This window comes from Dendrobates tinctorius, unplaced genomic scaffold, assembly GCF_039654945.1.
Source record: "Dendrobates tinctorius isolate UK_male_01 unplaced genomic scaffold, ASM3965494v1 ptg000206l, whole genome shotgun sequence".
NCBI classification, from domain to species: Eukaryota; Metazoa; Chordata; class Amphibia; order Anura; family Dendrobatidae; genus Dendrobates; species Dendrobates tinctorius.
In genome coordinates, this window is record NW_027361873.1 from 3,137,276 (window position 1) to 3,154,695 (window position 17,420).

Below are 17,420 nucleotides of genomic sequence, written 5' to 3' on the forward strand. Positions count from 1 at the left end.
TGCAACATGCCCATTAAAATATTAAAGCAATTTCTGTTGAGAGGCTTTTTATGTGGTAAACAACATGCTGGATATTGTGACTCTCACTGTGTTCTGAGAGCAGTTTTCTGCTGCAGGTGCTGCTTCCCTTGTCTACATGGAAGTCAATGATCTCACAGTATCCACACAGCAAGAATACTTGCTGCCTGCCATGGATGACATACAGATTATATCTGCACTTGGATCATGGATACATTTTCATGTATGAAGTTCAAAAATGAAATTTATGATTCAGCAATTCTGCAAAAATAAGAAATGCCAACTGTGTAACTTGCGCAGAACAGTATTCAGTTGTACAGCTTCAACCTTCATATTTAAATGCTTTTTAGCTTGTAGGTTTTACATAAGTCTTTAAATTAGATGTTTCGTAAAGAAATTAGGAAATGTTCATAAAACATGTCAATGCAAATCATATATATCAGTGTCATAAAAAATGTGTATTCAATAAACATGTCGCTATAATGTTGGATAAAATTCTGAAAACATTGCTGAAGTAAAGCAGTGATGGAATTGGACCTGTGCTATCTCAAATCCAGGGTGTAAAAGAACAGGTGATCGCCTACGCAAGCCAATCCCTCCATGACTCTGAGAAGAATCTGGCAACTGCAGTTCCTTTAAACTAGAGCTGTTGGCGTTGGTGTGGGCCATGACAGAAAAGTTTGTGGAATACTTGTCCGGTTCCGAAGTCTGTGCGTACGGATAACAATCGCTTAAAAAGGGAGAAACTTGGGGCGTTGGAGCAATGTTGGGTGGCTCGGATGGCTAAGTTCCAATATAAAATCACCTATAAGAGAGGGGCTGAGAATACCCACGCTGACGCCCTATCCGGAGTGAATCATGGGAAGCCTGGACCCAATCGGAATGAAGAGCAGGAAGCCGAAGAATTTCCAGAGTTCCGAGATTCTGCCAGGACGGTGGCAGCCATGCTGGAGAAGGTGCAGACGGCGCCCCAGGAGTGCATATTGGGGCAATCCCGAGATGAGTGGGTCCGAGTACAACAAGAAGACGCAGAGCTTGCTCAGTTCAGACAGTGAGTGTCGTCCAAGCGATTGCCCAGGAAGCAAGAAAGACAAGTTCTGTCCCCGGGAGCTCTGCGAATACTGCGACAATGGGAAAGACTACAGTTGAGAAAAGGAATATTATATCGAAGAGTTCAACTACCACGGTAGCTGGGCATCACCTGGCAAACGGCAGTCCCCGAAGCATTGTTATCCAAGGTGGTCATGGAGGCACGTAAAAGGGGAGTTCACTTCAGTCCAGAAAAGATGTTTCAGTGGCTGCAATGATTGTTTTATCATCCTCGATAGAAGGCAGTAAGGGAGAAGATCTGTCGCCTATGTAGAAGCTGCGAATTAGCCAAGCCGGTTGACCGTATCGGGTCATACCGAGAAACAACTCCGAGGGGCCCATCTACGAGATTCAATCTGAGGGAGAGGAGAACGCTCCCACTTGTGTCGTTCATAGGAACATGTTACGGCCCTGTTTGTCCAGAGATCCTGACCACGATGAAGAGGTGCAAAATGCACTGGACTTAGCCCCGTCAGTCGTTGCTGATTGTGAAAAGGAGGAAGTCCAGAACCATCTCTGGAAGATTTAGGAGAAAGGCAAATGCCTGGAGTACCTGAAGCAATCATCCCAGCAGAGGTGGGTGTGTCTCCGTCCTCACCTGTTCAGTCAGATTCAACTACTCAAGTGGACTCAACCGCTCCTTCTGACTTACGGCGCTCCGAGTGAAAAACAGCTGGCGTACCTCCCAATCGCTACAATCAAGATCAATTCGTTTGGCGACAAATCGTTCAAGGACTGGAGGAGTGTCAATGTGAAATAAGGAAGCTCTCGGCCGTGGAATGGCGAGCAAAAAGAGAGGGAGAATGTAAGGGGATGAACTGGACCGAGTGTACCTTTTTTGCGCCAGTTCCGGAACTGTCAGGACTGCCACCGTTGTTGCACGGGGGACCGTATTGTGGCACAGACCGACCTTTGCACCTGTCAGCAGGGGACGGGCCTGAGATAAAGAGGGCTGCTTGCGGGAAAGGGGGGAAGTTTCTGGCGGGAAGAGAGAGCACACAGCAGGTTGAGGTGACGGTCTTGGCAGCAGAGCATCGCGCAAGTGCAGGCCCACCTTGTACATCCCTCGCGACCGTGTCCACTGCTCGTGAACACCAGACTGAAAAACAACCATTGTCCCCCGAGCCGGGAGGTATCTCACATGTGAGACGAGTGACTGCTGCATGTGCACGGCACAGCCGAGACCAGGTGACTGAGTCAGAGCCTCTTGACCCCTCACCTGCATACACAGCGGAGCAGAGCTACGCTCCGGCGGTATCTCACAATGAACTGAGCACACTACGTAGAAGCTGTGGAAACAGGAGCCCAGCTGACCCAGCAAAGACCCCTCGCCTGCATTGGATACCGGAACTCCGTCTTCACAGGACGACTCCGAGACTACACGTGCCGCTGTTGTCGGTGCCAACGTTGGAGACCGAGGAGCTGCAATCAAGAAGCCAACAGACTGATAAGTTTATTTTCTCTTGAACATTCTTTTGCTCTTGTTTTACCTCATCCATTCCTTCCTATACAACATTGCTCCACACCACGCATAACCACTTTCTCCCTGCGAGGAGTATATATCTGTTAATAAATTTGTTAACTCTTGATCTGCCTCCTGTCCATGACGACATCTTGATTCCTGTGGTCTCACACATCGAAAGTACTCCCCTGCTTGGCTAGCCGGTAAAGGGCTTAAAGATGAAAGAAAAATTACATGGCCCCTTCCTCACCTGACAGTGCCCAAAAAGTTGATTGTCAACAGATTAAGAAACTAACAGATTCCATAGATGGATAGCTTATAACTGTTCTTATAATTGAAAAGAAGGGGGGCTGTTACGAATGGGTCACCGAGGAGGATAGCAGGCCCAGGCTAAGCCACAGAAAACCAGAGGTTGATAACTAAGCGGATTGCAGACCCCTGATCCTATCCACACAACTAGCAGTAGCCGTGGAGCGTACCTACGATGATCCTAGACGCCTCGACACAGCCGGAGAGCTAACTAAGCCTAAAGCAAGAAAGGGGAAATCTAAACTGCCCCAGAGCAGACCCCAAAGGAATAGATAGCCCCCAAACATATATTGTCGGTGAGACAAGATGAAAACACAAAACGCAGGTAGGAAAATAGACTGAGCAAATGATGGGGCCCACACTGACTAGACAAGACAGGAAAGGAAAGACACTGTCTGCAATCACGCAAAAAACCCTGCAAAAAGTCCAACACGTCTGATGCACAAAAAACAGTGAAGTCGCACGACTTTGCCCCCACTATATCAGCACTCTGGTATATTCTTAAAGCAAAGCAAAAAGAGACCAATACTGCAGGGGACAAAACAAACTGGCACAAGCAGTAACATATGGGCGGTGATTCAGCACAGCCCCAGCCAGAGCTGGCTGACCCGCACAAAGCAGAGATAGACAAAACCAGATCAAATGCAAACAGAAAAGCAAATGAACCACTTAGCTGAACCATGCAGGGACAGAGCAGGAGATATCAGACCTCTGAAGGCACAGGAAGAAAATCACCAGCAGGGATAGAGGGAGTCGGCTGTCTTAAATCCCAATCTGAAACCCCAGATCTCCAATCGTCATCCTCATTATCAGTTGGAAAGCCTCTGTCAATCAGATCAGCTCCACTACCTCCAGTAACCACCAGAGGGAGCCCAGAAAGAGAACTCGCAACTCCTCTGTCAATTTGACCAGCTCCACTACCTTCAGTAATAACCAGAGGGATGCCAGAAAGAGAATTCACAACAGTACCCCCCTTGAGGAGGGGTTACCGAACCCTCATCCACGCCACCAGGCCGGTCAGGATGGGCCTGGTGAAAGGCACGAACCAATCTTTTGGCATGAATGTCAGAAGCACAGACCCAAGAATTATCCTCCTGGCCATAACCCTTCCATTTGACCAAGTACTGGAGTCTCTGTCTAGCCAAACGAGAATCCAACATTTTCTCTACCTCATACTCCAAATTGCCTTTAAACAATACAGGGTCAGGAGGTGCCGTCATAGCAACTACTGGCCCCACAAACCTCTTCAACAAGGATTTATGAAACACGTTATGAATCTTAAACGTAACTGGAAGAGCCAAACGGAAAGAAACGGGATTAAGGATTTCCAAAATCTTATAAGATCCAATGAATCTTGGCTTGAATTTTGGAGACACAACCTTCATAGGAATATTCTTTGAAGACAACCAAACCATATCACCCATTTTAAACCGGGGACCAATGGTCCTATGCTGGTTGGAAAACCGTTGGGCTTTTTCCTGAGAGTGGGACAACTTATCCACCACTTGGTCCCAAATCTGCTGCATTCTCTCTACCACAGAATCCACACTGGGGCAGGCCGAAGATTCCACCTGCCCTGAAGAAAGTCGAGGATGAAACCCAAAGTTACAGAAAAAGGGAGACATCAAAGTGGCAGAACTAGCTCTATTGTTTAGCGCGAATTCGGCCAAGGGCAAAAATGAGACCCAGTCATCGTGATCAGCAGATATGAAACATCTCAAATAGGACTCCAAAGTCTGCTTTGTTCTCTCAGTCTGCCCATTGGTCTGAGGATGAAATGCAGAGGAGAAAGATAACTGAATTCCCAGTTTGGAACAAAAAGCTCTCCAAAATCTGGAAACAAACTGGACTCCTCTGTCCGACAATGTTCTCAGGAATCCCGTGCAACCGAACCACCTGTTGTAAAAACAAGGGCACCAACTCAGAAGAAGATGGCAACTTTGGGAGTGGTACAAGATGGACCATCTTCGAAAATCTATCACAAATCACCCAGATAACTGTCATTCTCTGAGAGACAGGAAGATCAGAAATAAAATCCATTGAGATATGGGTCCATGGCCTCCTGGGCACCAGCAGGGGCATCAACAACCCACTAAAACGAGAACAGGGCTTGGACCGAGAACAAGTCCCACAGGACTGCACAAAATTCCTGACATCACGAGATAAGGCAGGCCACCAAAAAGACTGACTCACCAAATCTCTGGTACCAAAAATACCTGGATGACCAGCCAACGCGGAGCAATGAATTTCAGACATTACGCTTTTCCTCCACTGGTCAGGGACATACAATATTCCAATAGGGCAACGTTCAGGTTTGTTCTCCTGAAATTCCTCCAAGGCACGTCTCAAATCGGGTGAGATGGCGGAAAGAACTACACCCTCATTTAGAATGGTAGTAGGCTCGGTCACATCAAGAGAATCCGCAAAGAAACTCCTAGAAAGGGCGTCCGCATTAACATTATTAGTGCCCGGAAGAAAAGAGACCACAAAATTAAAACGCGTGAAAAACAAGGCCCACTTAGCCTGTCTAGGATTCAAGCGTTTGGCTGATTCAAGATAAATCAAATTATTGTGGTCGGTGAGGACCACAACTTGATGTCTAGCTCTCTCCAACCAATGTCTCCACTCTTCAAATGCCCATTTCATGGCCAACACTTCCCGATTCCTCACGTCATAGTTACCTTCAGATGGGGAGAATTTTCGAGAAAAGAAGGCACAGGGATTCATCTTAGAAATCACCGGATCTCTTTGGGACAAAACGGCTCCTGCACCAATCTCAGAGGCATCTACCTCCACCTGAAATGGGAGTGAGACATCAGGTTGCCGTAGAACCGAAGCAGAAGTGAATCTCCGCTTAAGCTCCTGAAATGCCGAAACTGCCTCTGAAGACCAATTCACCACATCAGCGCCCTTTTTGGTCAAATCAGTCAGTGGTTTAACAATACCAGAAAAATTACTTATAAATTTACGGTAGAAATTAGCAAAACCCAAAAACTTCTGGAGAGCCTTCAAAGAAGTGGGCTGAACCCAATCATAAATGGCCTGTTTCTTGGCTGGGTCCATTTCAATAGCAGACGCGAAGAAAATGAATCCCAAAAATGAAATCCTCTGTACACCAAAGAGGCACTTCGATCCCTTAACATACAGAGAATTTTCCCTCAAAATCCAGAACACAGTCCGGACATGTTCCACTTGAGAATCCCAATCACTGGAAAATATCAAAATATCATCCAGATAAATGATCAAAAACTTATCCACAAAGTCCCGGAAAATATCGTTCATAAAAGATTGGAAGACAGAAGGGGCATTAGTGAACCCAAAAGGCATCACCAGGTACTCAAAATGTCCCTCCGGAGTATTAAACACCGTCTTCCATTCATCCCCGTGCTTGATGCGAATAAGATTATACGCCCCCTGAGGTCAAGCTTAGTAAACCAACAGGCACTTTTAACTCTTTTGGCGCTGCGCCCAGAGCACAAAAATGCAACACAGCGTGTTTTTGTGCGCTGGGCGCAGCGCCAGCAAAATCAGACCAGCGCACGGTCAGCGCAAGCTCAGCGTATCCAACGCTAAATATAGGATACGCTGATCGCATGCACCTTCATGCGATCAGAGGAGGAACTGACCGGAGGGGGTGCGGCCGGGAGTGAGGCTTAGCGGCGGCCCTGCCTCCACGAACGCTAGTGTGAAACTAGCCTTAGAATGGTGTCTTTGGGGTGATATGCAGTGTCTTTTGGCCTCCAAACATGGTGTGTATTATGGCATCCAAAGAGTAAAATTTTGGTCTCATCTGATAAGACTATATTCTTCCAGTATTTCCCAGGCTTGTCTAAATGTTGTTGAGCAAACATGCTTTTTGTAAAGCAATAGAGTCTTGCAAGGTAAGCATGCATACAGGCCATGGAGGTTGAGTGCATTACTTTTTGTTTTCTTTGAAACAATTGTATCTACTGTTTCCAGGACTTTTTGTAGCTCTCCACAGGTGGTCCTTGGCATTTGGACAACTCTCTTGATAATTCCCAAGAGCACGTAGTCGTGGCTGGTTTATGTTCTTTCCACTTCTGGATTATGGCCCCAACAGTGCTCACTGGAACCTTCAGCAGTTTAGAAATTCTTCCTTAACCAATGCCATCTATATGTTTTGCAACAATAAGGTTGGGAAGGGCTTGAGACAGATCACTGGTTTTAGCCATCATGAGATGTTTCTTGTGTGGCACCTTGGTAATGAGACACCTGTTGATAGGCCATCAGATGAACCAGATGTTATTATGTTTCACTCAGTGGAAGGATTGCTTTCTAATTACTAAAAGTTTTCATCTGATGTCATGACTTTCCATGGCTTTTTGCACCTCTCTTTCTTCATGTGTTCAATCCTTTATCTTATGTCATTTCTCATTATTACACATAACTTAATTTATGGACATTGTATGGTTTGATTTCCTTGCCTGTGTGGATTGCATGGATTATTGCCGACATCTGATGAGTTTTCATGCATATAACATCTATTAATCTATATATATATATATATATATATATATATATATATATATATATTATTGCATTCTTAAAGCAGAGGTCAAACGCACATACAGTAGGGAAGAAAAACAACCACTGATTTACTTCCAAAAAATTCTTGCGTTTTCAGCCTTTTTTTTCAACAACTTTATGGGTCATATCTTATATGAACAAAGCCATGAATAAAATGCAGGATTCCTAGATTTTCAGCATGCGTGTTGAGTTTGTGTTCTTGCTTTCTCGATCTGCACATAATTCCAGAGCTGTGTGTGTAGGCTTCTCCATCATATTGTAACAGATGTTTTTAATTCAATCTTTCTCGTCCTCGTTCCCTCCACTTCTTTCTCATACCCCTCCCTTCTTGCTCATGCAATCACTACTTCAAGCCCGCCTTGCCATCCATTCTGTCTGCAGTCATTTCTCATCTCCCTGACCTATTCTCCTGTTCTGTCCTCGGTTTCCAGCCTGTTTAGTCTTTCTAATGTTGTTTTCCTCAGTTCATTTATCACTCCTGCGCTGTTATTCGCTCCTTTATTGCTAAACATCGTGAACAATATATACCTTCTTTTTTTTCAGTGTGATGGCTGAATTATTGTGCCCTTTACTGGAGTCTTCCCATTACTAATTTGCCAGTGTTCTATACTTTTCACTCTTCTTTTGCCATCCTATAATCATCTCATTTCCTGGCCACATTTCAGCCGTTGCTCCGGCAACAAGTGGATCGCACTGTGCAGTGCCGGCCCACCCCACTCCAACCCCTAGAAGGTTATGGGTAAAAGCCAAAACCAGACCTATTATACATTGTGATGTCATCACATCTCTCAGGCAGGAACCTAAAGAAGCCACCGAAATCATTTATGGCACAGATTTTGCCTTTGTTCTCTTTGGCCAGCCCCAGGCAATAGGCAATACTGAAGTATAAAGAGTTCAGCTACAAGGGGCCATGTTGGAAGTGGCTCTGAGTGGGTTAATAATCTTTAGTAATCTTTATTTTTATATAGCGCTAACATATTCCGCAGCGCTTTACAGTTTGCACACATTATCATCGCTGTCCCCGATGGGGCTCACAATCTAAATTCCCTATCAGTATGTCTTTAGAATTAAGGGTTAAGTAGTTTTCCCACTGATTCTCTCACAGCTGCCCACTCTGTCCCAGCTGGCTTGGCAGAGTTTGTCAATTCTGCTTTTAACCCCATCTGACCTCAAGAACAGTCTGGAAAACAGGAAGGTTAAAAGCAGAACAGACTTCTGTGACCCATAATGAGCATCGGAAAATAGTAGACTGTAGGCACCATGCCATGCCATGTCATATGTACAGCGCTAAAATCCTGCGGTTGGATGTACTTATTGGAGTCAATCAGCCCCAACATTTGTGCTTAATTTCATATTTTTGGCTACTATTCTCATTTTTTTTTTTATGCAATAATACATGCTAATGATTATTCCAGACAAAGTGGCAAGCAGTGGTATACATAGCACAGAGGAGTCCAAGTTACATTAATCAAGATAGTGCACCCCAACAGTTTTTGGTTTATGCTACATGCCACTCAGAGGGGCCCTGTGCAATACCGGTATTTGGGCCCTTCTTTGTGTCGGTGATTGAAGCTGCTTGCTGATTTGAAGGTAGAAGTAGCCCCCTTACATCTTGGGCCCCTGTGCAGCTGCAGAGGTTGCAAAAATGATATATCCGCCCCTGTTCCCACTATTCTGGAACAGGACTGCAGGGGCTTCATGCCCTCTACACCCTACCCTACCCCATTCCTGTCTCTCGTAATAAAGATGGGACATTAGCATCTTGCCACTTCCCTCCTTTGTTTCTCAATGTTGCTGGCAATATTAGAACCTAGCTTTTTCCACTTATTTTATTTTAATATCCTTCACATTAATTACATTGTTACATTACATGTGTTTGTTACCTGAGAAGCTAGCTCCTTCTCTTGGAGGCATTTTACGAATGACAGTACTGGTGCGTGGAGCATCCTGTACCTCAGCCAAGGATGTAAGACCTATAAAATAATAAAAATACATTTTATATAGAGCAGTTGAGTTTACTACTTCCTATACTTGGTAGAATCTGTATAATTACTTTGTTGTGTACCACATTGTTATGTTCTGTACACACAAGTTTAGCCCGCTTTTCTAAGAAGTTAAATGGTTGCTACTTGCTGTGCGCCTCTTAGACTGCTTCAATATCATATTTATAAGCGAAACTGCCACTTAATCCATTATGAGCATGAATTGCTCTGTAATAGATTAATTCCCACCCAACAAGTATATCAACACTTCCATTATTGTAAGATGAGATTGCATGCTCAGTTCATGCAGTGCCGGGTAATTTTATACTGTTAATGTAATGGTTTTACATGCCAGTGGTTATAATTCATTCAAGAATGTAAAGGAGTAGGAAGCATCTAAGCAGACATTAATGGGGCCAGGGGAACGATGGCAAGTGGTCAACCAATCCTCATTGTAAAGCATAAAGGCAAGCTTGTGACCATTAAAAGCTACATTCTAATATACAGTGTGGCAAAAGTATTAAATACTCAGCATTACCAACATAGAAACTTTGTGTTGTCCAGGAGGCCCTACATTTTATTTAGAGATAAAGTCATGGTGTAATTTTGAAGATGGGCCATATAGCAGAGATCAAACAAAGGTTCCCATTATGGAGCTATGGTTTTGCTATCCTGCACCTGATGCTTGTTTTTCCCTTCCTTTTTTGGCCTTTAGGCCAATTTCTTGCTCTCTTTTATCGTTTCAAATGAATGCAGTTCATCTGTCCATATGTAGAGGGGAGTCTTGTACAGGTTCCCACCAAAAGGGATAGAACCAAGCAGGGCTGAGTCCACTCGCTAATTGCCCCATGACAATTGCCTGTGCTTCCTCTTTGTCATGAAGACTCTTGAATAGAGCTTGAGCAAAGTTTGCACTTACAATATGTATGTTTTCTCTTCAAGACTTGAGCAAGAGAAACACACAAGTAACTTTTTATATAAAAGTATATACAGTTCTGGACGGGATAGTACATCATACGCAATCAGCCGTGCTCACAGGGGGAGCGTGGCTGATCACGGCCGGTTGTCAACTGATTCTCACAGCTGACACCCGGCACTAAGTGCCAGGAGCAGTCATGGAACGCTCCCGTCACTTTAACCCCCGGAACACTGCGATCAAATATGATTTCAGCGTTCCGGAAGCACGCAGAGGGGCTGTCAGTCCCAATCGCTGTCATGGAGATCCGATGTCGTCTCCAAAGCTGAGACTTCCTGTCATGCGCAATGAATGTCAGGAAGTCTCAGCTTAGTGCATAGAAGCTGCAGCGCTGACAGCGTCTATAGCATGCAGATCTGCATGCTATAGAAGCGATCAGCCTGCACAAAATGAGTGTCTCATAGTGGGACAAGGTGTAAACATAAGAATTAAATGCAATTTTTAAAAAAAATATTTTAAATAATAATTAAAAAAAATCAATATTTATTCCATCAATAAATAAATATTTAAATTAAAAAATCTAAACAATAAAAGTACACATATTTAGTATCGCCGCGTCTATAACGACCCAACCTATAAAACTGTCCCACTAGTTAACCCCTTTAGTGAACACCACTGAAAAAAAACAAGGCAGAAAAACAATAATTTCATCATACTGCTGAACAAAAAGTGGAATAACATGCGATCAAAAAGACGGATATAAATAAACGTGGTACCACTGAAAACGTCATCTTGTCCCACAAAAAACAAGCCAAAATATAGCACCATCACCGGAAAAATAAAAAAGTTATAGCTCTCAGAATAAAGCGATGCAAAAATAATTATTTTTTATATAAAATAGTTTTTATTGTATAAAAGCGCCAAAACATAAAAAAAGATATAAATGAAGTATTGCTGTAATCGTACTGACCCAAACAATAAAACTGTTTTTATTTTACCACACGCGGAACGGTATAAACACCCCCCCCAAAGAAATTCATGAATTGCTGGTTTTTGTTCATTCTGTATCCCAAAAATCTGAATAAAAATAAAAAAAATGTCATGTGCCCGAAAATGGTACCAAAAAAGTCAACTCGTCCCGTTAAAAAACAAGACCTCACATGACTCTCTCAATTTGGGTCAAAATATGGAGAAATTATAGCTCTCAAAATATGGTGATGCAAAAACTATTTTTTTGCAATAAAAAGCGTCTTTTAGTGTGTGACAGCTGCCAAGCTTAATCTGCTATAAAAACCCACAATAAATAGTAAATCAAACCCCCCTTTATCACCCCCTTAGTTAGGGAAAAATAATAAAATAAAAAAAATGTATTTATTTCCATTTTCTCATTAGGGTTGGGGCTATAGTTAAAGTTAGGGCTAAAGTTAGTGTCAGGGTTGGGGCTAAAGTTAGGGTTAGGATTGGAGCTAAAGTTAGGGTTAGGGTTGGGGCTAAAGTTAGAGTTAGGGTTGGGGCTAAAGTTAGAGTTAGGGTTGGGACTAAAGTTAGGATTAGGGTTAGGGTTGGGATTAGAGTTAGGGGTGTGTTAGCGTTTGGTTTGTGGATAGGGTTATGGTTAGGGTTGGGATTAGGGTTAGGGGTGTATTGGGGTTAGGGTTGGAGTTAGAATTGGGGGGTTTCCATTGTTTAGGAACATCAGGGGCACTCCAAACGCAACATGCCATCTGATTTCAATTCCAGCCAATTTTGCTTTGAAGTCAAACGGTGCTCCTTCCCTTCCGAGCTCTGCCATGCACCCAAACAGTGGTTTATCCCCACAAGTAGGGTATCAGCATACTCAGGACAAATTGCACAACTTTTGCGGTCCAATTTCTCCTGTTACCCTTGGGAAAATAAAAAATTGGGGGTGAAAAGATCATTTTTGTGAAAAAAATATGATTTTTTATTTTTTCAGCTCTACATTATAAACTTCTGTGAAGCACTTGGGGGTTCAAAGTGCTCACCACACATCTAGTTAAGTTCTTTAAGGGGTCTACTTTCCAAAATAATGTCACTTTTGGGTGGTTTCTACTGTTTAGGCACATCAGGGGCTCTCCAAACGTGACATGGCGTCTGATCTCAATTCCAGCATTGAAAAGTCAAACGGCACTCCTTCCCTTCCGAGCTCTGCCATGCGCCCAAACAGTGGTTTACCTACATATATGGGGCATCAGCATATTCAGGACAAATTGTACAACTTTTGAGGTCCAATTTCTCCTGTTACCCTTGGTAAAATAAAACAACTGGATCTGAAGTAAATTTTTTGTGAAAAAAAGTTAAATGTTAATTTTTTTAAACATTCCAAAAATTCCTGTGAAGCACCTGAAGGGTTAATAAACTTCTTGAATGAGTTTTTGAGCACCTTGAGGGGTGCAGTTTTTAGAATATAGACCCCTCAAAGTGACTCCAAATGTAATATGGTCCTTAAAAAAATATGGTTTTGTAAATTTTGTTGTAAAAATAAGAAATCGCTGGTCAACTTTTAACCCTTATAACTTCCTAACAATAAAAAAATTTGGTTCCAAAATTGTGCTGATGTAAAGTAGACATGTGGGAAATGATACTTATTAGGTATTTTGTGTAACGTATCTCTGTGATTTAAGGGCATGAAAATTAAAAGCTGGAAAATTGCAAAAATTTTCAAAATTTTCACCAAATTTCCATTTTTTTCACAAATATATGCAAGTTATATCAAAAAAATGTTACCACTGTCATGAAGTACAATATGTCATGAGAAAACAATGTCAGAATCACCAGGATCCATTGAAGCGTTCCAGTGTTATTACCTCATAAAAGGACAGTGGTCAGAATTGTAAAAATTGGCGTGATCATTAACATGCAAACGACCCTTGGGGGTAAAGGGGTTAAAGTTATCTGTCATCAGACTGAGCTGAACTACAGTATATAAGGGTGGTGTAGGCCACTCTCCTTTTAGCCAAAATGGTACAAAAAAAATTGTGACATTTAGTTATGTTGCAACTCTGCTAGTCATCTCAATAATGAATGACCTTATGATTTCTTATCCTCAGTATTCAAAACTGCGAAGAAACCCATATTATTATTAATTATTATTATTGCGCCATTTATTCCATGGCACTTTACATGTGAGGAGGGGTATACATAATAAATACAAGTACAGTATTCTTAAACAATACAAGTCACGACTGGTACAGGATGAGAGAGGACCCACATGGGTTTTTTTGGCCTTCCTCTGGATCAACATGTTAGGGCAGGTTAGGAAAGGATATGGGTTGAATTAGATGGACTTAAAGTCTCCCTTCAACCTTAATAACTATGCTACTATGTTACCCTGCCCGCGAGGGCTCACAATCTACAAGGGATGGGTGAGGATACAGTAGGCAAGGGTAGAGATGGTCAAGCAGCGGTTTGGTGGATCGGTGGTTACTGCAGGTTGTAGGCTTGTCAGAAGAGGTAGGTCTTCAGGCTCTTTTTGAAGGTTTCCATGGTAGGCGAGAGTCTGATATGTTGTGTTAGAGAGTTCCAGAGTATGGGGAATGCGCGGGAGAAATCTTGTATGCGATTGTGGGAAGAGGAGATAAGAGGGAAGTAGAGAAGGAGATCTTGTGAGAATCAGAGGATGCGTGCAGGTAAGTACCGGGAGAGGAGGTCACAGATGTATGGAGGACTCAGGTTGTGGATGGCTTTGTATGCCAAGGTTAGGGTTTTGAACTGGAGTTTTTGTGTAATGGGGAGCCAGTGCAGGGATTGACAGAGGGGAGAGGCCAGGGAATAGTGGGGGGGGGACAGGTGGATTAGTTGGGCAGAGTTTAGAATAGATTGGAGGGGTGCGAGAGTGTTAGAGGGGAGGCCACAGAGCAGGAGGTTGCAGTAGTATATTGTGCATATACTGTTCAAAAAATGAATTTCAACAGCAGGAGGTTTGGGGTTAATTGGAACTCATGAATATTAAGGGCTATGCAGCACCATGCAGACTAGCTCATCACTGAGAGCACTAGCAGAGCAAGGTTGACAATTGTAAAAAATATATATATATATTGTCATTACCTGATATCTGATTACTGAAATATAACATTTTTTCAGTGGCCAGTGGCTATGAAGCACTAACAAGTGAATATGTGAATGTATAGATATATCAACATATGGTGACAAGTGTTAAGAGTTAAGACTAGACCTAAGGGAATGGAAAGATTCCTTGTTTGTGCATACCAAGTGCAATCCTGCATACATTGTATGCTGACCCTTAGTGTTACTGGGTGACAGGTACAAATCTTTACCTAATCCCTGTGAAACACAGAAAACCTTCGGTAATCTTCTACTATATGGCATAATCCTTTGCAGGAGATTTAATACTGTTCTGTATGCATATATGGGTTTACCTCCTCCTTCTTGCAAGACCCATGTGAAAAGCGGTACTCTACAGCCAATTTGGATGGTTTATGTTAGTCACATGTTTTCCATTTTCTGCATTGTTTCCTATTAGAATTTCCTAGCCCTAAAGGCTGTAAAGACTGCTGTAAAACATGACTCAAAGGAATATGTAGTAGAATGGCTGATTTTTGAATATGCAGTGAATGAAAAAAGTATTGAACACGTCACCAATTTTCTAAGTAAATATATTTCTAAAGGTGCTATGAAATTCTCACCAGATATCGGTAACAACCTGTCCAATGCACACAGGCAAACAAAACAAAACCATAGATGAAAAAATATTGAACCCGCTTACTGAAAGTTATTTAATGCTTCATACAAAAGCCTTTGATGATGATGACAGCTTGAAGATGCCTCCTGCATGGAGAAACTAGTTGCATGCATTGCTCAGGTGTGATTTTGTCCCATTCTTCCACACAAACAGTATTCAAATCCTGAAGATTCTGTGGGCTCCTTCTATGAACTCTAAGCTTTAGTTCCTTCCATAGATTTTCTATCTGATTCAGGTCAGGTAATTGGCTGGGCCATTCTAGCTGTTTTATTTTCTTTCCTTGAAACCAATTGAGAGTTTCCTTGGCTGTCTGTTTGGAATCATTGCCTTGCTGAAATATCCACCCTCATTTCAACTTCATCATCTTCGTAGATGGCAGATCTAGGGTCATTTGTCCATTCATCCTTCCTGCAATTATATGAAGTTTGCAAGTGCCATTTGCTTAAAAACAGCCCCACACCATGATGTTCCCACCTCCAATTTCACTGCTGGTATGATGTTTCTGGCTTGATATGTAGTGCCTTTTGGCCTGCAAACATAGTGTGTATTATGCCAACCAAAAAGCTAAATTTTGGTCTCAGCTTACCAGACTATATTCTACCATTATTTCACAGTCTTGTCTAAATGTTGTTGAGCAAACTTTAAACGCGCTTGAACATGCTTTTTTGTTTTGCAATGGAGTCTTGTTTGGTGAGCTTGCATACAGGCCGTGGAGGTTGAATGCATTACTTATAGTTTTCTTTGAAACAATTGTACCTGCTGATTCCAGGTCTTTCTGTAGCTCTTCACAGTTGGTCCTTGGCTCTTGAACAACTCTTCAGAAAATTATTTTCACTCCTCTATCAAAAATCTTGCGGGGAGCCAGTTTATGGTGAAATTATATTCTTTCCATCTCTGGATTATGGCCCCAACATTGCTCACTGGAACCTTCAGTAATTTAGAAATTATTCTGCTACCAATGCCATCAGTATGATTTGCAACAATAAGGTTGTGAAGGCCTTGAGACAGTTCACTGGTTTTACCAATCATGAGATGTTTCTTGTGTGTCACATTGGTAATGAGATACCTCTATATACATTTTATTTTTTAAAGAGAGGAAATCTCTCTAATTTTTAAGCCATAAACAGCAAAAGAAAAGCTTGTGGAGTACAATAATAGAAATCTAATATTAGGATATTGCTGTTTGTGTCGTTGCCTTACATAAAAATGTAGGTTGAATAATGGCAAATTGATTAAAGCCTAAATCTATATAAAGGGGTTGTCTGGTCCAAATCAATAAGTCTGCAGTCACTCTGTGTGATTAATGAATCCCCCCCGCACACACACTCCATAAACTTGTATTGAGCCGAGACTGCGCCCCGCCTAGTGACCCTGCCGGCCAGTAAGGTTGTCCAACAAGAGGGTGTGGCCTCGCTCCATACAACTGTATGGAGAGCGAGCCTGCTCCCACTAAGTGACTACAGACATATTGATTTGGACCGGACAACCCCTTTAACGTTAGGACTGAATATTCACTATGTCTGGTAAACTTAAAGGCTAATAAACTATTGCAACTTTTGATGGAGAATATGGTCACAATGTGACATATGAAAGAAACTACAAACGCAACAAGACAGTCATCAGAAATCCAATCTTGCTGAATTTCAATTAGGTCACATACATATTGGATATCATTATGCTGACATAACCAGTACTTATGGCCGGGGCTGCTATAAATAATATTTAGATGATGCCTTCTAACATCTTCATTTGGGTTCAGTGGCAGAGGTCACAGAGAGGGTAGGAATTGTGCTACCTAATATAGTGCATGACTAGAAAATGGATGGAGGAAACATTTGAATGTTGTGTGTCATCCCACATTACTGGAGGGAGCTTGGCCTGTATACAAGGAGAGCAGGAAGATATCACCTGAGTAGAGATCCCAGGGAGCTAGTGGCATGGCAGACACATGAAACTGGTTTCCGGCTGGAAGCACATAGGAAAACCAGTATGCCGGACAGCACTTGTTCAGCCTTATCTTTCCTGACTGTTTGAGGCTTCACTCCTTTGTGGAGGCAACTATGTGGAGAATGATGTCCCCTCAGCTTGGACTGGAATGGATTCAGGGAGAAGTGGAGCTTCCTTGCTCCCCCTTGACTAGACAGGACTAGTACAAATTATGATAAATCCTCAGTGTACGCACATGCAATGTATTATACATCTTCTAAGTCATAGTGCAGTGCCCAAAGTAGTTCTGGCACACTGGAACAAATCTGCTGCCACACTTCAACTGTTTCACTCAGCAACAAGAGACAGGGTACTGGGATCCCACAAATGTTAAAGGGGTCGTCCAATACAGGAGAAATCCTGCTTAGTCAGTTGAGGGACCCATAGAAA

The 17,420-nt window shown here is 42.6% G+C and overlaps 1 protein-coding gene across 6 annotated transcripts in view; it reads right to left on the reverse strand.

The window, feature by feature from the left end:
• EMID1 (EMI domain containing 1) overlaps nucleotides 1-17,420 on the reverse strand; it is a 181,443-nt gene that overhangs the window by 97,589 nt on the left and 66,434 nt on the right. For all 6 annotated transcript variants that reach the window (XM_073554104.1, XM_073554102.1, XM_073554106.1 and 3 more), the window contains exon 4: nucleotides 9,310-9,399. In XM_073554104.1, coding sequence (XP_073410205.1) covers nucleotides 9,310-9,399 — 90 coding nt within the window. The remainder of the gene's footprint in view (nucleotides 1-9,309; nucleotides 9,400-17,420) is intronic.